The sequence below is a fragment of the Salarias fasciatus genome, chromosome 10, assembly GCF_902148845.1.
Source record: "Salarias fasciatus chromosome 10, fSalaFa1.1, whole genome shotgun sequence".
Taxonomy (NCBI): domain Eukaryota; kingdom Metazoa; phylum Chordata; class Actinopteri; order Blenniiformes; family Blenniidae; genus Salarias; species Salarias fasciatus.
The window spans coordinates 21,051,722-21,074,132 of NC_043754.1; the positions used below are offsets into that span (position 1 = coordinate 21,051,722).

Genomic DNA, 22,411 nt, shown 5'->3' on the forward strand with positions numbered 1-22,411 from the left:
TACCAAAGGCAGAAATCCGTCATGTTTCTGTGCTTTTAGGATGTTTCCAAATAGATAAATATATAACAATAGATAAATAAAAGCCTTTGACTGAATCAACCACAGGAAAGTATTTGAAAAACTACAACAGCAAGGTGTTTCTCCCTACCTGAAATGGACACTGGTATACAAACCAAACTGTCCCCCATGCTGTTTAATCTCTACAAGGACAATCTCTCTCAAACACTGGTTAAGACGGGCTGCATGGTGGGTGAGTGTCTCCTCAACCATCTCCAGTCTGCAGATGATCTGGTCATTATGTCATATTCTGCTGGATGACAGCAACTACTGGGAGTCTGCTCAGAATATGGAGACAATATGGCATCAAGTTCAACGCCAAAAAGAGTACGATTATGACTGTGAGAACTAAAGAGGAGCAGAGGACTACGTTTCCCACTTTCTATCTGGCAGGAACTGAGCTCCACAATGTGGGCAGATTCAAATCCCTCAGTCATGTGATGAGGAATAATCTTTCTGATGATGACCACATTCAAAGGCAGGATTGTAAATTATATGCTCAGGCTAACGTGCTGGCATGCAAATTCAGCACGTGTACTGAAATGGTAAAAACATTTTTATTTAAAGCTTACTGTAGGCCACTGTACGCTGCCCACTTGTGGTGTGATTACAGCAGAGCCAAATTTAAGAAGCTGCAGGTTGCATATAATGATGCACTGCATTTATTACTGAAGGCTCCACGGTGGACCGGTGCCAGTCAGCTGTTGGTGCTGAATAACGTGTCCACTCTAATTCTCTCAGAAATATTGTATATAAATCTGTGAACAGGCTGGAGAAATCCAATAAAGAAATCATAAAGGTTTTAATTATTCCTAGAGAGAGCAGTGTCAGATACTCATCTAGACTTTGGAGGCTTGGAGGGAGTGCTGATATGGTCAGTGATGTTCTATTTTATTGTTGCCTGTGTTTGTTTTTCTGCGTTTACTGTTTTTTTTTCTTTCCTTTGTTCTCTGCTGTTCTTTTTTTATGGACCTGAGAGTCTGAAATAAAGATTGATTAATTAAAAGCATTAAAAGTCAGTAAATAAATCACTTCTGTTCAGTGCAGTTGTGTTTCTTTATCTTCAACTACGTACATCTATATGAACCCAGTTTAAACCTCTTCATATAAAAACTGCACGTATGTCCACTTGAAAATAGTTCAAAACCTGTTAAAAAAAAACAAACTATTTGAAACTGTATGTAACCAGTTTGAACCAGCCACCAACCTTAAAAATTTAAACGGCCATCCTGAAAAAGTGGCACTACTTTAAACCACAACATGTTGATAAAAAAACATTTTGAACTAGAGGTGTCAACGTCTGCACGTGTAAATGTGTACATGGATATTTTCCTCCTCATTTTTTTTTCACCAATATACACAATCTTTTTTGGGGTGATGATGTTAGCTGAAAGCTTCAGATAATAACATTAGCTAACTAAATGTTCCCTCTAGTGCAGTTATCCACATACATAATAGATACATGCGGTGCAATTTTACATAAATTTAAGGGAAAATAACTGCAGCCACAGCCAGTGTTGCACTCAAGTTGACTCAATGGCAGCTAACAATGGGCGGAGCACTGTGTCGCAGCTTTTATAGCAAACTGGAAATACTGTTGGGTTGTAAACAGCGTGGCGTGAGCGGGGGAGGAACAGTGAGTACGAAGAGATGAGTCGAAGTTCAGTGGTCCACTTCTTTATTTTCTTGGGCAAAAAGGTGCAAAAAGGTGCAAAAAGGTGCAAAAAGGTGCAAAAAGGTGCAAAAAGGTGCAAAAAGGTGCAAAAAGGTGCAAAAAGGAGGATTTTCCAGGAGTTTGGCTTCCCCAGCAGCAGCACACAGCTCACAGCTGCCGCCAGCACAACCATGAACTCGATCTGACTGAGTGTCTTCGGGCCCTTAAATACACCCAGCTTAATAGGGTAAAACCATTAAAAACTCCAAGAGGTGTAAAACATAATATCAGATCTCTAAAACTATGTTAAAATCCTCCACTATAAACTCATAATATTAACCTAACGAAAACAAAACCCATACTTAAGAATAAACCAAACTAACGACCCAAATAAATGCATAAAATCCTAAACCATATCTAAAATCCGTGAAACCACCCCCCACCCATTTCCACTCTTGGTCCAGCCCAGAACTTTCTTCAGTGGTGTCCGTCCTCCGGGGAATCTTTTGGCCGGACACCACTCCTGGACACAAGAGCAGAAAGGTGAGTTAAAAATCACACACACTCTTCACCACATTCACACACCCAACACCTTGTCCACACTCACTGCATGCATGCCAACACCTAAAAGAAAAGCTAATTAAAAACAGGCACATATATTGCACGTTGACCAATCTTGATTTGTCATTTGTTTGTCCTGCAGGTCCGCCGCCACACCCGACCAGACCCACAGACAAACGGCTCCAATAAATAAATAATTTAAAATGACAATCGTTGTGCAAATTCCTTTATGTGCAAATTAGCTTCTTAAAGTGTTGTGTGCATTACAAAGTGCAAAGTGAATGAGAGAAAAAGTGTCTCTGTGCAAAGTGCAGTGCATTTAACCAGTGACGAACGGCCTGTTTGTCACATGGGTGTACGCTGTGTCAGGCATCAGTGCTACCGCCAGATAGCTAGCGAGCTACGTCTAGTGATTCACAAGCTAGCATGAGGGATTTTACATAAAACAAATATAAAACAAATCGAAGAAATGTGCCAAAACACTTAGTGAACATATCAGCAAATTAATAGCTGGAATGGTGGCCCTTTCGTCTGATAACTACTGGAATGTCTTGGATTTTATAGAATCATGAAGGACTATATTTCAATGGAGACAGTGCCCTCTTGTGGTCATATAGCAGAACTGCAATCTCTGACATCTCGTGCAACCACGCCGGTTAGATGTCCCAGTTACACGTGTAGAACAAATTGTAAACATTGACATCCCTATTTTGAACCTGTGTAAACTCATTCTGAACCAGTCTGAGCCTTTTTCAACTTGTGTGAACAGGTCTGAACCAGTATAAACCGGTTTGACCCAACAGTCCAAACCACTGGGAACAAGAATGAACCCGTCTGTATGTCTGATGTCTTCAAAACAAAAACAAACCTCCAGAATTTATTGCAAACTCAAACTGCGAGGAGACAGTTGAGGCAATTGGTTCCAAATGTGGGGGAAAAATTCTCAGAAATACTCTTCTCCTCTTTCTTCTCCTCCTCCTCCTCCTGCTCTGCTCTCCGGGGAGGAAGAGGAGGAGGAATGTGGAAAAGAGGAAGCCAAGCAGAAAAAATGAGTGACAGAGGGAAGAAGCTCATCCCCACAGAGAACAAAAGCTAAAAATAGACTAAACAGAGTAGAGGAAGAAAGCTGAAGAAGATTCATATCAATCACTGACCAATCAGATCAATCAATGTCTGTCCTGGGCCTGCTACATTTGATACTATTGATCATAACATCCTGCTACAGAGACTGGAGCAGATCACTGGGTTTCATTAAGAGCCAGAAACTGGTTCCAGTCATATTCCTGGGATAGGTTCTACTTGATTCATGTTAATGACTCTTCTGCTCAGACTGTCGTTACAGGAGTTCCACAGGGTTCTGTCTTAGGACCTATACTCTTCACATTATACATGCTTCCTGTAGGGGATATCATCAGGAAACATTCCATTAACTTCCATTGCTACACAGATATTACGCAAAACTATTGATCTATGAAACCAGATGACACTGATCAACTTGAAACTCTCCTGAAAGACATAAAAGTCTGCATGAGCCATAATTTTTAACTTTTAAACTCGGATAAAACAGAAGTTATTTGTGGCACAAAACAACTTAAAGACAAATTATTTAAACTCGTATATTGTCGTATATTGGCACGATATTGTTTTACTTTGACCTCCAGTAACACTATGAGGAACTTGGAGTTTCTTTGGACTAGATCCCTTCAAATTCCATTTGTTTCTTGCACGGGTTCCATCCATCCATCCATCCATCCATCTTCTACTGCTTATCCAGGATGAGGTTACAAGGTCCAAGCAGGGATGCCTGAACTTCTTTTTCTCCAGAGTCTTCCGGGAAAATCCTGAGGCATTGCCACGCCAGCTGAGAGACATAATTTCTCAAGCGTGTCCTAGGTCTTCCCTGGGACCTCTTCTCCTGGTGGGACAAGCCCAGAGAACCTCCCCAGGGGGGCGTCCAGGAGGCATCCTAACCAGATGCCCAAACCTCCTCAGCTGGCTCCTCTCGATGTGGAGGAGCAGCGGCTCTACTCCAAGCTTCTCCCTGAGTTTTTGCCTCCACAACCATTTGAGCTGCAGTTCGCTTGGCCTACGAGTGCCTGTCAGCTGCTTCGGGAGTCCATGAGCCAACGAGACTCGATAGGACTCCTTCTCCTGCTTGACGGCATCCCTTACTTCCCGTGTCCACCAACAGGTTTGGGGGTTTCTGCCATGGCAGGTACTGGAGACCGTACAACCACAGCTCCGAGCAGCTGCTTCAACAATGGAGGTGGAGAACATGGTCCATTCAGACTCAATATCCTCAGCCACCCTCAGAATCTGGGCAAAGCTCTCCTGGAGGTGGGAGTTGAAAACCCTGCCGACAGAGGGTTCCGCCAGATGTTCCCAACAGAGCCTCACAACACATTTGGGCCAACCAGGTCTATCCAGGTTCCCCCTCCAAGCAAATCCAAGTCACCACTAAGTGGTGATCGGTTGACAGCTTTGCTCCTCTTTCCACCTGAGTGTCCAAGACATGTAGTTGTCGGTCAGATGATACAAGAACAAAGTCAGTCATCGACCTCCAGTCCAAGGTGTCGTGGTGCCAAGGGCACTGATGGTGCATTCACACCGGACGCGTCCCGGGCGTCGTCGACGCTCGGGACGCCTCGAAGCTGACGCTTGTGACGCTTTAAACACGACGCTTGACACCGGGTGGTCACAAAGCTCGCGACGCTTGCGACGCTCTTGATGCACGTCAGTTAATTGGCGCGCAGGAGGCTGATTTCTGTTTCCAGCTATGGCGGATCGCATCAGGAGAGCGGCTTGGCTTTATTTGTTAAATAAAGCTAGACCGCGTCGTCGTCGGAAAAGTCGCTATTGGCTGCTCTGCTCCTCTCTGCTCTGACTGCAGCGGGGAGCGCTGCTGAGACTGACCGCTTGTGAGCGCTTTGGGACGGGGGAGGGGCTCACGCAGCACCCGCTGCTCATTGACGACAGCAGCGAGACGTCCTGTCACGTCTCCAGAGCACCAGAGAAGGTTGCTAGATTTGTCGCTAGTTGCTTTTGACAAAAAATCGTCGCCAAGAGGCTTTGGAAAGTCGCCAGATTTAGCGAGAAAGTCGTCAAGTTAGCAACACTGGCTGGCCCGCATCGGTGCTCGGATCACTCGTAGTGACGTAGCACCGGAGAGATCGTCTCTGATTGGTTGACGCTCAGCGGCAGCGCGTCGAAAGTTCAGTTTTCCCAACTCTCAAAAAGCGACGCTCACGACGCTCTTGACGCCGGGGACGAGCGTCGTGGGCGTCGACGCTCGAAACGCTGGAAAAGCGACGCTCATGACGCTCCTGATGTGCCGCCCCGCCGCCCGCCGCTCCACGACGCTCGTCCACCATAGACTTTGCATAGAAAAGCGCCGCTCACGACGCTTGCGACGCGTCCAGTGTGAACGTAGCATTATGGACACTCCTGTGCTTGAACATGGATTTCATTATGGATGAACTGTGACTAGCACAGAAGTTCAACAGCAGAACACCGATCAGGTTCAAAACAGGGAAGCTGGGCATCCCAACATCTTCCTCTCAGTCTCACTGTCGCTGCCCACCTGGGCATTGGGGGGCCCCCAGTCCAGTCTCCAGTCGGAGCACCTCTCCCAGGGACTCCATGAAGGCTGTGTGCTCTACTCTGCTGTTCGGCCTGTAAGCCGAGACATTGAGGCGCCTCTCCCCAACCAGGAGGCACAGAGATGCAACCCTCCAGTTCACTGGGGTAAACTCCAACACTGTGAGCTGTGGGCTTATAAGCTTATAAAGAAACCTACACCAGCCTGCCACCTCTCATTGGGTCGCTGAGCACCCTGCCATCAGCTGCCACCCAATCCATACTGCATGGTGCCCCTCAGCAGGTGGTGAGTCTGTCGGCAGTCGGGCCCACGTTGACCATTTAGGCTAAGCCTGGCCGAGCTCCATGGGCAAAGGCCTGGACAGCAGGGGCTCACATTCAAGCCCGAGTCTAGTCCTAGCTCCAGGGTGGGGCCCCGGCTGTACCATACCAGGCGATGTCACGGTCCTTGATCTAATATTCTTCATAGGGGCTTTTGAGCTACCTTTGGTCTAGCCCATCACCCAGGACCTGTTTGCTATGGGAGACCCTACCAGAGGCATGAAGCCCCTGACAACACAGGTACTGGTATAATGTGGGCACTCAAACTCCTCCACCAAGATACGGTGGCAGTTCAGGGGCGAGCTTGCCCAAGTTGACTATAGTAATTCCTCATTATCAACATATCTAAATAACTCTTCAAGCAGTCTTCAGCTGATTCAAAATCCTGCAGTGTGAGTCATGACAGGGATTTGTAATATAAGCTTTAGTATTAGCAGGATCACCATTAATATCAGTAATAATATCATTGATAATATCTTCAGCATTAGCAGCAGTAATGAAAGTATTAGAAAATATCAACTTACGACTGTTAGCCATATTAACATTTTCGTGAGAGACTATTAACATTAGTATTATCAGTATTGTATTAACAGTACTGCAGTTTCTGCAGCTGATGGTTTTCTGAGTTTGAGCTCAGATGGGGGATGCAGTTACCATGGAGATGCTGTGACTGTGTGTGTGTGGCTCAGAGCCAGCCTGTGATTGGCTGTAGAAACAGTGGGTGGGTGGGTCTCTCTCTCGCTCCCTCTCTCTCTCTCTCTCTCTCTCTCTCTCTCTCTCTCTCTCTCTCTCTCTCTCTCTCTTACTCTCTCTTTCTTGCTCACTCTCCTCTCTCTCTCACTCTGTCTCTTACTCTCTCACTCTCTCTCTCCCTCTCTCACTCGCTCTCTCTCTCTCTCTCTGTCCCTCTCTCGCTCTCTCTTTCTCTCACTCTCTCTCTCCCTCACTCGCTTGCTCGCTCTCTCACTCCCTCTCTCTATCTCTTTCGATCTCTCTCTCTCGCTCTCTCTCTCCCTCTGTCTCGGATGAGGACAGAGAAACGAAGAGTCGCAGCTCTTCCTCCTCACTTCTCTCTCCATCCTCCCTCCATCTTCCTCTTCCTCCTCCTCCTCCTCCTCCTCCTCCTCTCCTCTTCTCCTCCTCCGTCCAAACTCTCTGCTGCTGCTGCTTCTTCCTTTCCATCCCTCTGACACACACACAGCTCCAACTCTCGGCTTTCTTCATCACCACCACCACATCCTCATCCTCCCCAGAGGACCACAGGGAGCCCCCTGACCCCTCGCCCTCACCCCACCGGGTCACCATGGCAACGGTCATCTGCACTCGCTTCACCGAAGAGTATCAGCTGTACGAGGAGCTGGGCAAGTGAGTCTTCATCCCCCTCATCCTCCTCTTCCTCCTCAGCTCCAATTATTTTACTTTCATACATTGTCCTCCATTAAAGTTTTCTTGACGACTTCAGTAACAAACTCTTCTTCTCATTATTCGATGAATATGAATCTCGTCTTTAAACTGCTGACTCTTTTTATATATTTCAACACTGTGATTTTTATCATTGATCTTCATCTATATTAGTGCAGTTATTTATACTTGCATGTCTTGAGATTTAATTCAAGCTGTCATCAGTTTGGCATTCTGACACCTCTTAGCCTTCATAAATCTATTCGGCATTTTTAAAGTGATGATATTTAACACATAATCATATGTTGATTGTAACTTTAATTGAGTGAATGCAACTTAGCAGAGAATATAGATTATAACTATTTTTTAGTACATCTCTCATGGAACATTTGACATTTTTCCTCAGTTCTCCTCTTAATATTACACAGTGAAACTTTTTATTGATAACGTGTGATGGAATTTGCTGTCAGGCTTGGGGTTTTTTAGCTGTTTGATGATCAGCTGACTGATTTCTGGCCATTTATGATTTTGATGCTGATGAAATGTGAAGATGGAGGACGAGTGTAACACCTTCCTGACCCCGTCCCACTCACCACCCACCCACACACACTGCACACACACACACACACACTGCCAGGTCTCTTACATAATGTACTGGTGGGTGGCAGAATGCAGCTTTCATAAGACACACAGGAAGCTTCCAGCAGAAACTTCAGGGCATGAAACCATCAGAAGGGCCACAGCATACCTCCTTACCCACAATGCACCTGTCGTTAGAGACGTCGTTAGACTTTTCTGGCCAGACAGTACTGCTATGATGGAGACTGTGCTGTAATGCTGGAAGTCTGACCCTGTGTCAAAAAGTAGAAATACCTCCACCATATGGAGATTAGCAGGAGCAAAGCTTGAAATCATGAAGAAGAAGCCGCTGCTGCCCCTGTTTTTGCACCCTGTTTGATTCCCCTGTGTGTAATGAGGTCTGATCCAGGGCTGGATGTTTTCACGGCTCCACTGAAACATGGTTCCTCCTCTCGTGTTTCCAGGGGAGCCTTCTCTGTGGTGCGCCGCTGTGTGAAGGTGCTCTCAGGTCAGGAGTACGCCGCCAAAATCATCAACACCAAGAAGCTATCAGCCCGAGGTGAGGACCTGAGGGAGGACTGCAGTCACATGCGGGCGCACTGAATGTGTACGGGTGTTCAGTGGAAAAACCTGCCTGCACACACACTGGGCCACAGGTTCAAACACCGGCTGCTGCTCAAAGCTCTGTCCACTGTCCACAGGTTTCTTCCTGTTTCATCACTGCTGTTTCTGTACACACACACACACACACACACACACACACACACACACAAGCACACGTACACACACATGCACTCAAACAAACACACACACACTCTCACGCACAATGCCCTCTCACCACACACACACACACACACACACACACACACACACACACACACACACACACACACACTCACAGACACACGCATGCACACACACACACACACACACACAATGCCCTCTCGCCACACACACACACACACACACACACGCACACACACGCACACATACACACCACACACAAACACACACAGACACACACACACACACACACACAATGCCCTCTCACCACGCACACACACACACACACACACACACACACACACACACACACAGCAGTAGTAAATCTGTTTGTTGGATCTTTGTCGTCTTTTCTGTGGATTTTTTTTCCATATCAACGTTCTCAATTTGAGATTTTCTTCAGGGTTGCCTAGCAACACCCTGCAAAGTTGACAAAGAAGTGTGTGTGTATGTGTGTCTGTGTGTATGTGTGTGTGTGTGTGTGTGTGTGTGTGTGTGTGTGTGTGTGTGTATGTGTGTGTGAGGACACAATTACATAACAAACATCCAATATTGGATGAGAGAAACAAACTAATTTTTACTTCTTTTCTTCGTCCTTCTGTTCGCTGCTCGTCCTTCTTTTTTCAGTCGGTCCGGCTGTTTGCTGGCCGTCCTGCCGGCATTCATTCTTCCTGCTGTTCCTCGTTCTTCTGATTTGTACCTGTTTGTCCAGCTGCTCTGTCTTGAGCTGCTCAAACTGCTGGAATGTTTCCGTCCTTCTTCTTTCTGTCAGACACCCGGTTTGCTGGTAGCTGTTTATCCTGTTGGGGACTCTTCTTCTTGGTCGCAGCTGTTTGTCTACTGTGAACCGTTGGTTCTTCAAGCTCCTCACCATCATCTGGTTGGTTGCTGGTCGTTTAGCTTTCAGCTGTTCATCCTGCTGTGAGATGTTTGTCACACTGGAAACTCTTCATCCCACTGGCACCTGTTCTTCCTGGTTTTAGCTGTCCCTCCTTTTAGCTGTTAGCGGATCTTCCTGCTCGGTCGACTATGGCTCGGTTGGTGAAACCGGTTTTCTCTCTATTCGAAGGTGGCAGATCCCAATCGATCCCCCATCTGCCCATATCTTACATGTCAAGGCACTGCACCTCAAGATGTTCGAGGTCCTGGTGTTCCTTCATCTGGATGCTCCTTGTTTGTTGTGCTGTCAGATTTTCATTCCTGTTGTCATGCTGGGAAATGGTCCTCTTGCTTTTAGCTGTTTGTTCTGCTCAAGTTCATCCTGCTCACCTGTGTCCATCTGTCTGATAGCTGTTTGTCCTGCTATTAGGTTTTTAGGCTGTTCTTGATGTTTTAGTAGCTTGTTGTGCTCTCAAACTGCTTACCAATTTTATCTTGGGTCACTTTCACAAGAAGACAGTCAAGTTTTTACATTTACAAACTGTACAAATTTACAGTCAGACAGCAATATTTTGAAAATGATCGCTGTACGGAAACAGTATAAACCCTGAAGCGGAGTGTTCATGTAGAGCCACTAGTGAGTGATGTGCTTATATAATAAAACCACCAAAAATACATGCACGGAACAACACATTCAAGCACCTTCATCATTTTGATCTGCTCAGTTTCCAATGTAAGAAATAAAATGTGTCTCGTGATCCAGATCATAGTGTCGTAAATGTTCCTTTAAAGGGAGCAGTGTTGTTAATGTCAAGAGAGAACAGCACAAACTGGATTTCTTCATCGTTATTTTCAAACTTTTAATATTCAGTGAGTCTGAGCTCCGCTCTCACATAAAGCAGACACCCAAAACTCAACAGAAGTCGATTTCACCTGAACTGATGCTGTCATGTTTAAATGGTTTCCAGATGATTCTTCTGTTGGAAACTGCTTGAACTACTAGACACTCTTCCTTCGTGTTGTAAACGTTCTATCTGCTTGTAGCAGTTACTATTGTTTTATTCTGCTGTTTGCCCTGCTGTTAGTTTTGCTTCCCATTTGTAACTTCTTTTCATCCAGCTTTTAGCTCTTCGTCCTGCTGCAAGCTTTCCGTCTTGTTTTGAAATGTTGTTCCTGCTAGTTAGCTCTTCATTTCTGGTGTTTGATCTTCCCGCTGTTAACAGTCTGCCCTGCTGTCCATTACCCTAGGAGATGACCTTGCTGCTGTTAGCTGACTGTCCAGTTTTGTTGTGCGTGTAGCTGTTTGTCCTGCCTGTGCTTTGTTCCATAGTTTGTTTCAAGTTAGTGTGTCACATCGGTGAGGGTTGTTCATCCTGGTAGTTTTTTGTCCTGCTGCTAGCTGCTCTTCCTACTGTTATCTATTCATCCTGCTGGTATTTTCTTGTCCTGCTGTTAGTTTTTTGTCCTGCTGTTACTTTTTTGTCATGTCCCTGCTTCTTTTTTGGAGAGAAGTCTGTAACAGACGGCTCTTTATCTCCTCCCGCCCGGCTCCGAGGAGGCGTTTGATTGTCTGCACTTTGATCACGTGCCTCTGATTTGATTTTCTCTGCTCTGTTCTGAGGTATGTTTGATTTGGTGCTCTCTGCTCTGTTATGAGGAGCGTTTGATTCAGTGTTCTCCGCTGCCTTATGAGGTACATTTGATTTGGCGTTCTCTGCTCCATTATGAGGGGCGTTTGATTTGTTTGTGATGTGTTTTTAATGACTGGCACGAGGAAATAAGTGAAAGTGAGTCAGCAGATCATCTCTGATCTGAGAGACGGGAAGAAACCTAAAATCACAGGAATTCTCTACTCACCTGTGAAAAACTGGACACACATCTACACACCATTACATACACACATACACTTGTAAATACCTGTACTCACCTTTACACACCTCTACACACCTGTACACAAATCTACATACCTTTACACACCTGTACATACATGTACGCACCTGTAAATACCTGTACACACATCTACATACCTGTTCACACCTATATAAACCTGTCCAAACCTGTGATCACCTGTACGTATTTGTACACGCCTGTACAGACACATACAGATATGTAAATACCTGGTCACACCTGTACACACATAAACACATCTACATGCCTGTACAAACTTGTATTCACCTGTACTTATATGTACACACCTGTACACACCTGTACATACTTGCATAAACATGAACACACCTGTACAACTCTGCACAAACCTGTATTCTCCTGTACTCATCTGTGCACACCGAATCACACCTGTACACACCGTCACCCTCCATGTTGCACATTGAAATATCAGTCATCCAATCAGTCTGGAATCAGTAATCTATGTTTATGTGCATGTGTGTGTGTTTTCAGATCACCAGAAGTTGGACCGCGAAGCTCGTATCTGTCGACTACTAAAACACCCCAACATCGGTGAGTGACACTTCACGTTCTGTTCAGTAGAAGTACTTTACCTGCAATACTTACGTAGCACATGTTCCGTACTGTGCCTGGATGGTAAGGAGAGTGGAGGTGTTGAGGCTGATGATGCTGATGATGAAGATGATGGTGGTTACTATGGTAGCCAGTGTGTAGTAACATGACTAATTGCTCTGAGGACATGGTCGCCATGACGACGGCAGATGAGGTTTCCCTCCTACACAACCAGCAGATCAAACAGCTGGTTGATGGCACACACTCATTACCATATGGATGATGTCACCGTGTTACTGCTGCACGCGTGCTCACGCACGTGGTCGCACGCTAATGACGTCACATGCGTGTGAGGTCAGGGACAAAACTATCCAATCACAGCTCGCTCTGGAGGAGAAGCACTTCAAAATGTTCGCACACAGTCGAGGAAAAACTCGTACATTGGACGCTGCAACGTTGACGTGTCAGCTAGCTAACGCTGCTAAACCTGCTATTGCTGCTCTGCTTCACTTCCTGCTGCTGTGATTGACTGATGGATGCGCTGACGTCCAATGAGACGCCAGGGAATCCTTGCTGGAACAGTTCTCTGTTGCCCCTCGAAGTGCGAGACGGCGTCCTCAGGAAGCGCCCTCTCACCCGTACAGAGCAACGAAACGTGACCGTCAACCTCGAGCCGGACCGAGACGGCTCAGGGGTCCAAACATGACCTCAGGTGGACCCGGCAGCAAATCAGCAGGCTGCAGCTGAACCCACCGTCCAATCAGAGCGCTGTGTGGGCAGGTGATGCTCCACAGATACCGAGGAGTCTTACATAACTGTGTGGCTGTGAGCGCACACGCATGCGTGTGTGCGTGCGTGTGTGTGTGTGTGTGTGTGTGTGTGTGTGTGTGTTGCTAGGCAACAATGTCCATAGGTGAAGGCATCAAAACCATCTACCCTCCTACACACACACACACGCACACACAAAATCCTGCTGCTGTTCTGTGTAGGAGTGTTTCGAGAGAAAACCTGATTATTTCTCTATGAGTGCTTCTCACATTCTCACACAGGTACCAGTCTGTGTGTGTGTGTGTGTGTGTGTGTGTGTGTGTGTGTGTGTGTGTGTGTGGGCAGTAGCTTACATTATACAATATATGCAAAGAAGAGAGCCAGACTTCAGTCGGACTCATTAAACACTGAAGACGTCATCCAACAAGAACTCACAGATACTCAGAGTATCAGCAGCACAAGTACAGGTGTAGTCTGAGAAAACGCAGGCATAATGAAGGGAAATGTGCAAGTGTAATCATATTAAAAAGACAGGAGTAATCAGAGTAAATGCACATTTTCTTTCTTTGTGAGGAACGTCACATATCGAGTACAAAGAAAGCCACTTCAAACTCATTTCCCGTTTCCTCCTGTATAATGCTTATCATTTTTATGAACCAGTTTTATTTGTGTTTAGTGTGATTATTCATGTCCCTGCTGGCTGTTCCTCCATTCATTATGAAGGAGAACTGAGGAGATTTTCACATTGCTGGGATGTGAAGTTAAAACGTGTCCGGTCTCTGCGGAGGGGGATCGTCCTGTTTTTAGGCCCTTCGACAGACAGGTGACGTGTCTCTCATGTTAAACATGAAGAGGGCTTTCACTTGGTGTACAGCAGACAGGACGCTGTGAGACCTGTCTGACGGCGGAGAGCTGAGCGCTGAGGCCGCTTCACCTGTGTGGGGGCAGAGCAGTGGACTCCACCACTGGTGGAGCTGCGGTGGAGGCTGCAGCTGAGGCTGAGCACAGGAACACGGGAGAAGTCAACAATAAAACAGTGATGAATGTGATTGTACTGATGTGGCTGTGTGAAGGTGACTGTAGATGTGTGATTGTATGAATGTGACTGTAGATTTGTGACTGTATTACCCCTTTCCCACTGAAACTAGCTAACAATCGGCAACTGACTCCTTTCCTACTGCCTGCAGACCCGGGTCTAAACGCCTGCTGGCGAGCTGCGTGGTTGAGTTTTCCCGTGCTGATGGTGTCCCACGCTGATGACATCATCATCACAAAAGAGCACAGTGAAAGTAAACAATGCAGAAGAGCTCAGTTCCCGTTACCTGTCGACGAATCTCCTCTTCCCCACGGATCAAGTGAAGCTCTCTGGTCTCGCTGTCTTGCCAGTGCTGGGTCATCTTGACAAAGGATTTTTCACGCTGTGTCCAAAATCAGCAACAAGCACGCTAACGTAGGCATGCTAGGTCGACGTCATCACGTAAATTACCGCGTTGACGCCTTTCACACTAAAAGCCGAGCCGAGCCGATTAAAACCCGGGTACCGGGTCGCATGCAGGGTCGATCGACCCGGGTCGAAATGCCGTTTAATCTCTTTCCCATGAGAAGCCGATTAGTAGTGTTTAAACGTGTTTTTTGGCCAGTGGGAAAGGGGTATATGAGTGTGACTGTATAAATGTGACTGTGTGAATGTGACTGAAATAGCATCCAGCCAGGCTGACACTGCAGAGCAGCTGAATGCTGCGGGACAGGTGAGGACTGGAACTACAGACCCTGTGTGGCTGGCAGGCAGAGCTGCTCGCTGCTCCAGAGGTCACAGGGCAGGATTCAGACGGTGTTAATGACTCTGGCCGGGGAGCGGGGTTTCTCAGAGCTCTGACTTGCATGTTTTGGATGAGTTCAGTGAGTTTGTGGAGAACTCTTTCAGTGTTTCAGTCGATGTGAGGAGCCACTCTCCTGATATGAAAAAGTTTCTCCAGACAGTGAGTACATTCTGGTGTAATGATGGAGGTGATAAGACGGAAAAGGACGGATGTCTTTATTTTCACAGCAGACTCACAGTGATGTCCTGATTTAGACAGACTGGGGTTTGTGCTGGAAAAGGGCAGCGAGCGCTGAGTCATGGCTCCAATTTAAGTGTCGGAGTTGCCATCTGCTATTCTCCCTTTTTAAATGTAAAGATTCCATCTCGTTTAGAATTACACGAATGCAGAGTGTTAATTGTTAACGCAGACATTCATGATTTAATTTCCTTCTGTCATTACAATGCATGTGCACCAAATCCTGGTTCAGAATGCGTCTGTTTGGAAAAATGTATGAAAAACATTGAAAGGAATGACTGTCAGTGGAAAGGGACAGTTGCAGACTGGTCAGTGTCGGCTGCTCACTGCTGCAAACGAAGGACCTTCAAACCTTAAATAAGCTCCAGTTAGCAGTCCCTATTCTAAAAAAAATCAACATGTCGGCTTTCCGAGGAAACAGACTCGCCTGCTCCTGGCTGATGGTACCCAGCAGTGGAAAATGTTTGCTCTGAGGGTGTGGATGATGCCTGTGCAAACAGATACCAGGTTGCCAAGTCTGATAGCATGAGAAGAGTTTCTCTCTCATTCCCTCACTCAAGATCCGGATCAGAGCTGAGTGTGAGGAGAATATAAACATTACGGTGAATATTAGGAGCATTACTTACCAGCACACCCGATAGATAACCACATTCTAACACGCTAATGCCAGGTAGTTTCATTCAGAAATGCCACAATGCAGTTATTGAGCTGTAGTGAATAAACAACCATGAAGTTTACCTTTATGTCCACTGGACCGGCACTTTGGAAAAGCAGCTTTTAGGTGAAGGTAGAGCGGAGACACTCACTACAAACATGGCACTTTTAGATCCTTGTGGGGAATCGGGCAGCTGCTGCGTCTGTCTGATTCCCAAGTTTAGCTTTACTGATGGTGGAAGTATTGATTGTGTTGCTGGTCATACAGTGTGCCACCACTTTGTGATTCATGGATCAAAATATTCTCTCCTTCTTTCTTTCTTCCAGTTCGGCTACATGACAGCATATCAGAGGAGGCACATCATTACCTCATCTTTGACCTGTGAGTTTTAACAATAAAATATACTGTTCTGCTGTGTATAGAAGTTGTAAAGTGTTTATGATGTTAAGCTCAAGTGTTTGCACGTAAGAGTGAAATTTCTTTACTAACAACATGTAGCAGCATTTACTTATCACCACTGGGCTTTGGACTTAGCATTTAGCTTGAGGCATGGCCTGTGGCTTAGCACGGCCATGTGTGAGATGACAGGTGGATTGTTCTGTTTTGGATGATTACAATATGATCAGATGTAAATCTTGCCTGTGTATAAATCCTGTCTCTCTTTGTGTGTGCGTGTGTGTGTGTGTGTGTCAGGGTTACAGGTGGAGAGCTGTTTGAGGATATTGTAGCCAGAGAATATTACAGTGAAGCTGATGCCAGGTGAGACTCGCCTGCTGCTCTTTTCTCTCCCATTGAAGCTCCTTCTAACCACCTCCTCTCTCTGTCTCCCCACTTCCTGCTTTCCTTACTTCCTCCTGGCCCCTCCCTACCCCTCCTGCCCCCTCCTGCCCTTCCTGCCCCCTGACCAGCCACTGTATCCAGCAGATTTTGGAGGCGGTGCTTCACTGTCACCAGATGGGCGTGGTTCACAGAGACCTGAAGGTGAGTGGGTTGGTTAGCATTGCTAGCATCCCTCATGTAAATCAATGGCCCCAGTTAGCATGTTAGCATTTGTCCTGTGTGTGTGCAGCCTGAGAACTTGTTGTTAGCTTCCAAGTCCAAAGGAGCTGCCGTGAAGCTGGCCGACTTCGGTCTGGCCATCGAGGTGGAAGGAGAGCAGCAGGCATGGTTTGGTCAGTCCCCCACATACACACACACACACTGACACACACTTTGGGTGCTTGATGGTTTGGTTTGAGCAGCTGTGTGGCCTGTGTGTGTTGACAGGCTTTGCGGGAACCCCGGGGTACCTGTCTCCGGAGGTCCTGAGGAAGGACCCGTACGGGAAGGCGGTGGACCTGTGGGCCTGCGGTCAGCCTCCTCTCTGCTGTGCTTGTCTCCGTTTTGCTGGATCGATGTGTGACCCGCCTCTGTCTCCGACCCTCAGGTGTGATCCTCTACATCCTCCTGGTCGGCTACCCTCCGTTCTGGGATGAAGACCAGCATCGTCTCTACCAGCAGATCAAAGCTGGAGCCTACGATGTGGGTGACATGGCCGCCCGTCACGAGCCGTCTCTTCCTCGTCCTCTCTTTCGTGACTCCCCGTCTCTCTGTCCGCCTCTGCTCCCAGTTTCCCTCCCCGGAGTGGGACACGGTCACTCCTGAAGCCAAAGATCTCATCAACAAGATGTTAACCATCAATCCAGCGAAGAGGATCACAGCAGCCGAGGCTCTGAAACACCCCTGGATCTCTGTGAGTGAGCTTCGTCACTAATGATGATGATGGTAAGGATGCTGATGATGGTGATGGTGATACCCCCTCCTCCTCCTCTTCCTCGCAGCACCGCTCCACCGTGGCGTCCTGTATGCACAGACAGGAGACGGTCGAGTGCCTGAAGAAGTTTAACGCTCGGAGGAAACTGAAGGTAAAACTCTCGTTTAATTTTTCATCATGATTCAGTCTTTTTTTAATTGACGCCGAACGTGAACCACGGCCTCACTTCCTGTCCGGTGTGTCCCACAGGGAGCCATCCTCACCACCATGCTGGCCACCAGAAACTTCTCCGGTAAGACCCTCATCCACAGATCACACACATACTGCCCTCCAGTGGTGGCAGCAATGATGACACCAGGGAACCGTGTTCGATTCCCGAGCAAAACCAAGCCACTGTTCAAAGACACGTACAGTCAGATGCTTATTCAGTCCGGAAGAACGACGAGTCACCTGGAAGAGCAGACAGCGGGAAAGTGGATGTGAGCGGATTGTCTGAGTGGATCCATCACATCGTCACCTCTCGCCATCACGTGACCTTTAACCTGCAGCTCCGTGTTCCAGTAGCACGAGGTCAGAGAGAGAAATCCAGCAGCTGCCAGCTGACACACAATTAACATGTTAGCACCCAGTGTGTGTGTCTGTGTGTGTGTGTGTGTGTGTGTGCGTGTCTGTGTGTGAGATGCAGCTGTTGTCAAGTCTAAACATAGCAGGGAAACTACCAAGTGACCTCAGAGACATTAGAGAAGAGTTTAACCCTGACTTTATTTGTTTGCGTGATTTTTTTTACTTTATTTTAATCAAAGATTATTTCCAATGAAGCTACTTCTGGATGAACATTTTTCCATTTGCCACAGTTTTAAGAAAAGTCACACGGAGGTTTTTTCAACACATTTGTCTCCGAGCACTGAGTTCTAGGTTCATTAGTTTTTCAGGAAATTTGTGTGAAAATATTTTGAGTAGTCCTCCGTGCTTGCAGCCATGTTGCTCAGTGTTATCCTCCCTGTTTTTGGTCATACACGCAATCCTCCGTGTTTGTAGTGATGTAGCTGCGTGCTATTCTCCATATTTGTAGTCATTCTTTACCCAGTATTCATATTTCTGTACCTCTGTGTCATTGTCCGTGTGTGTGGTCAAGCTGTTCTACATGTTTGTAGTCCTCCAGGTGTGTTCTGCCTTCGGAGTCCGTACCTCTCTAGCCCTGTGCCTTCCTCCATGTTTACGGTTCTTTCACTGGATGCTATCATCCATGTTTGTATTCCTATGCTCTTGTCTTTCATAAAGGCATTTTTTTCTACACATCCACCAAGTGTTCCATCCAAAACACTGGAGCAGATAAAAACAGGAGTTATCTTTACCTGCTTGATTCTCAGAAGTTCAGTGGAAGATCTCATGAGAGAGTTCACTAAATACAGCTTTTAGTTTTCATGCACAGATTGTCTTTTACACCTTTATTTCCTAGTCTGTGTCTGTCTGCCCTCCTCCTCTCTGGAGTCACCAAAACAACAGTGCCAGCGGCTGATTGGCTGGTTGGAGTCTCTCAGTTAGAAGTCCGTCCAAGAGGACGCTTTTGATTGGCCGACAGAGTTAGGACCAATCAGAGTCTCCTGGTCTGGTGTTGGGGAGAGGTGACCGGAGGCGTTCAGGTCCTGCACATCTCTGCTGTTTCCATGTCAGGACTCTGACGTGCTGCTGAGGACCTTCAGGAATGTGAACAGCGTCTATCTCAAGTTGATCCTAAATTTGGCCTCTCAGCGACCCAGCAGCCACGCCAGGAACCCCCTGCCTCTGTCGCTTCCACAGATCTGCTCCATGCACCACCAGTCGGACCTGAACCAGGCGTCAGACCTGAAGTTGGATCAGGAGTTGGATCTTAATCAGGAGTTGGATCTGAACAATGAATAAAACCTAAGACAGAAATCTGACCAGAACCAGGAGTCCGACCTGCTTCACAGCTCAGATTCGAACCAGGAGAAAGCTCCGAATCAGCACGAAGACCATCTCCTCGAGTCAGACCTGAACAAGGACTTAGACCTGAACTAGGGGTCAGATCCTAACCAGGAGCTAGACCTGGTCCCTGATCCCAGAGTCCAAGGTGAACCTTGCAGGAGGATTTCTCTGCAGCGTGTGAGCAGTCAGAGGACTGTGGTCCGTGGTGGATTTGGTTGGATGCTGGGTGCCTGTGGGCAGTGGGGGCAGACAGCGGGGCCACTAAAGGACAGGTGGTCCCAAAGTTGAGGGCAAGATGCCGGCTCTCCTCTTCTCTGCCTTCGTTCCTTTCTTTCTGACTGTCCTGCTTCTGTCTCTCTTTATCCTCATTCCTCGGTCAGGAGGAAAGAGCGGCAGCAACAAGAAGGCCGACGGAGTCAAGGTACCCGCACTTTGTTTTATTCATTTATTTATTTGTTCATCATTGTTTTTATTATTACGTTGTTGTCTTTGTTGTGATGTTGTTGTGTTGTAGGAATCCTCTGAAAGCACAAACACGACCATCGAGGATGAAGACACCAGAGGTGAAAACATAATATTTATATATATAGAGAGAGAGCGACAACAAAACAATAATAACAATATTAAGTGTGTGTGTGTGTGTGTGTGTGTGTGTGTGTGTGTGTGTGTGTGTGTGTGTGTGTGTGTCAGTGAGGAAACAGGACATCATTAAAGTGACGGAGCAGCTCATCGAGGCCATCAGTAACGGAGACTTTGAGAGCTACACGTACGTATAAAACTGCACAACGATCCCGTCAGGAAGCATCGCCATCAACTCCTAAATCTGTTGTTTGTCTGTTTATTTGTTTGTTTGTTCCCCACAGTAAAATGTGTGACCCTGCAGTGACGGCGTTCGAGCCCGAGGCATTGGGGAATCTAGTGGAAGGCCTGGACTTCCATCGATTTTATTTTGAAAACTGTGAGTGACTTTGAATATCTGTCAATCTGTGGGTAACCATGGCAACAATGGCAACCTGTGTTTGTGTGTGTATCCTCAGTGTGGTCTAAGAACAGTAAACCGGTTCACACCACCATCTTGAACCCGCACATCCACCTGGTTGGCGAGGAGGCGGCGTGCATCGCTTACATCAGAGTGACGCAGTACATCGACGCCAACGGCACGCCGCGCACGGCCCAATCAGAGGAGACCAGGGTGTGGCACCGCCGTGACGGGAAGTGGCAGATCGTTCACTTCCACCGCTCAGGCTCCGCCTCCACGCTCAGCAAGTAAGAGCAACGTCCAGCACGATGTGGTCACGTGACACACTTTGTCCTGACAGCAGGGGGCGCTGCACTCACCACCGACGCTCTCTCTTCCTCCAGCTAACTTCCAAAGTGGGCGGGGCTTTGAAAGAGGCCACCGTCGCCATGACAACAGATTGATTGACTGCAGCGGGGCGTCAAGCACCAACTTATCAGAGGAGACGGAAAGCTTCACCAATCCGACCAATCGGCTCCATCCTCTCTGCTCGTCTGGGCTTCACATTGGCCACGCCCCCTTGTTTCATCGGCCAATCAGCTGTGGAAACCTTGTATCTCCGGCTTCTCTCTGCAGGTTGAAACCTGTGCCACGCTGTCACTTGGTTCATTGGTCGTTGCCACTGCGCCCCCCTGTGGACACAATTGGAACTTCTTCTGTTCCGGAGACAATTAGCTTCTTAGCTTAGCATAAGTTTGCACTCTGCGTTCTCATTTTGGGGAGATACAAGTTTTCCAGACTGACAATAGATTAAATGTTAAAGCAAGCCAATTGCATTGGTGTTGCCATGGCAACTGATATGTTTTTAAGACCAACTATCTCACTGATCAACAAAGAAATAACATTAGCAATATTTAAACCATGAAATACTCCCATTTCTGAATATTATTTGATCAAGTCTGGCTTGCGAATGAATTTCGAAACGTACAAGCATCTTTCAGTATGTTTATCTTTTGATTGAACAACTGAGATAGTTGGTTCTGAAACCATCAGCTCTGATTACTTCTCTCTTTCTGATTCATAGTAATAAAAGTACAAATGAGGATGTTTCAAGGTGTGCGAGCCGTGCAGATTACCGTGGTTACCAAGGTTGCCGCGGCTACCGAGGTCCGGCTGTGCGACGCTCGTCCCTCTGCTTCCATCAGTCTCGGAGAGCTCCAGAAGCTTCCAGCTCTCTCTGGCCTGCAATCTTCCACAAACCACTGCCACGCCTACCGCCAACCTTTGACCCCGCCCCCAACACGTAACACCCCCACACCCACACACACACACACACACACACACACACACACACACAAAACAGGTGCACTAACGAGCTGCTTGACTGTCTCCTCCAATCAGACGAGTTTCAGAAGGAAGGAAATAACTTGAGACGTCTCAGAGTAAAACCCAATATGCAAAAAAAATTGGCAGTGACACTCAGGACAGCCAATCAGAATCATCGATTCCTCTTATCACGGCGACGCTACGGAGTCCCAGCGGAGACAAAATGAAGGGGGCTGTTTCCATCTCAAATAACACCTAAATATTTTTATTGTAAAAAGTAAAATAGAGTAACCGTCGATGCTTCTAGCCGTGTTTGAGGTTCATATTCAGTATTTTTAGGTAGAAAAACAGCAAACTGAAGTAGAAACTGTGTAAAATATTAGATGATGCTGTTTTTGTCTCCGGTGAGCCTCCGTACAGTCAAATGTTTACAGGCTGCTGGAGTTTGTTTCTCTGATTTTAGTTGCTGAGTTTGAAACGAAACAGCAGCTGGGGGTGAGGGTGGCGGTGGTGAAGGCGGTGGTGAAGGCGGTGGTGGCGGTGTCGCCGTCCATCCTGTGTGTGTGGATTGGTGCCGGGAGCGCTCCTGTTTCTTCCTGCTGGTGTTTCTTCGTGTACAGATTAGGATTTGGTGGTTTTTCTGCATGCTGGACTTTGT

At 47.0% G+C, this 22,411-nt stretch overlaps 1 protein-coding gene across 1 annotated transcript; it reads left to right on the forward strand.

Moving 5' to 3' along the window:
* Window positions 1–7,382: 7,382 nt before the first annotated feature.
* On the forward strand, window positions 7,383–21,281 carry camk2a (calcium/calmodulin-dependent protein kinase II alpha). The gene is made up of 18 exons (XM_030100848.1): window positions 7,383–7,555; window positions 8,635–8,729; window positions 12,230–12,289; window positions 16,096–16,150; window positions 16,463–16,528; window positions 16,678–16,750; window positions 16,839–16,941; window positions 17,036–17,119; window positions 17,196–17,290; window positions 17,379–17,501; window positions 17,590–17,673; window positions 17,772–17,814; window positions 19,850–19,890; window positions 19,984–20,032; window positions 20,160–20,235; window positions 20,333–20,427; window positions 20,507–20,735; window positions 20,832–21,281. The coding sequence occupies exons 1-18, from the start codon at window positions 7,494–7,496 to the stop codon at window positions 20,833–20,835; spliced, it is 1,437 nt and encodes a 478-aa protein (XP_029956708.1). The 5' UTR covers window positions 7,383–7,493; the 3' UTR covers window positions 20,836–21,281.
* The last annotated feature ends 1,130 nt before the right edge of the window (window positions 21,282–22,411 follow it).

Coding starts and splice junctions, on each gene's coding strand:
- camk2a (XM_030100848.1), top strand. CDS start 7,494: ATGGCAACGGTCATCTGCACTCGCTTCACCGAAGAGTATCAGCTGTAC. Junction 12,290..16,095: donor ACTAAAACACCCCAACATCG/GTGAGTGACACT, acceptor TCTTTCTTCCAG/TTCGGCTACATGACAGCATA. Junction 16,942..17,035: donor AGAGCAGCAGGCATGGTTTG/GTCAGTCCCCCA, acceptor GTGTGTTGACAG/GCTTTGCGGGAACCCCGGGG.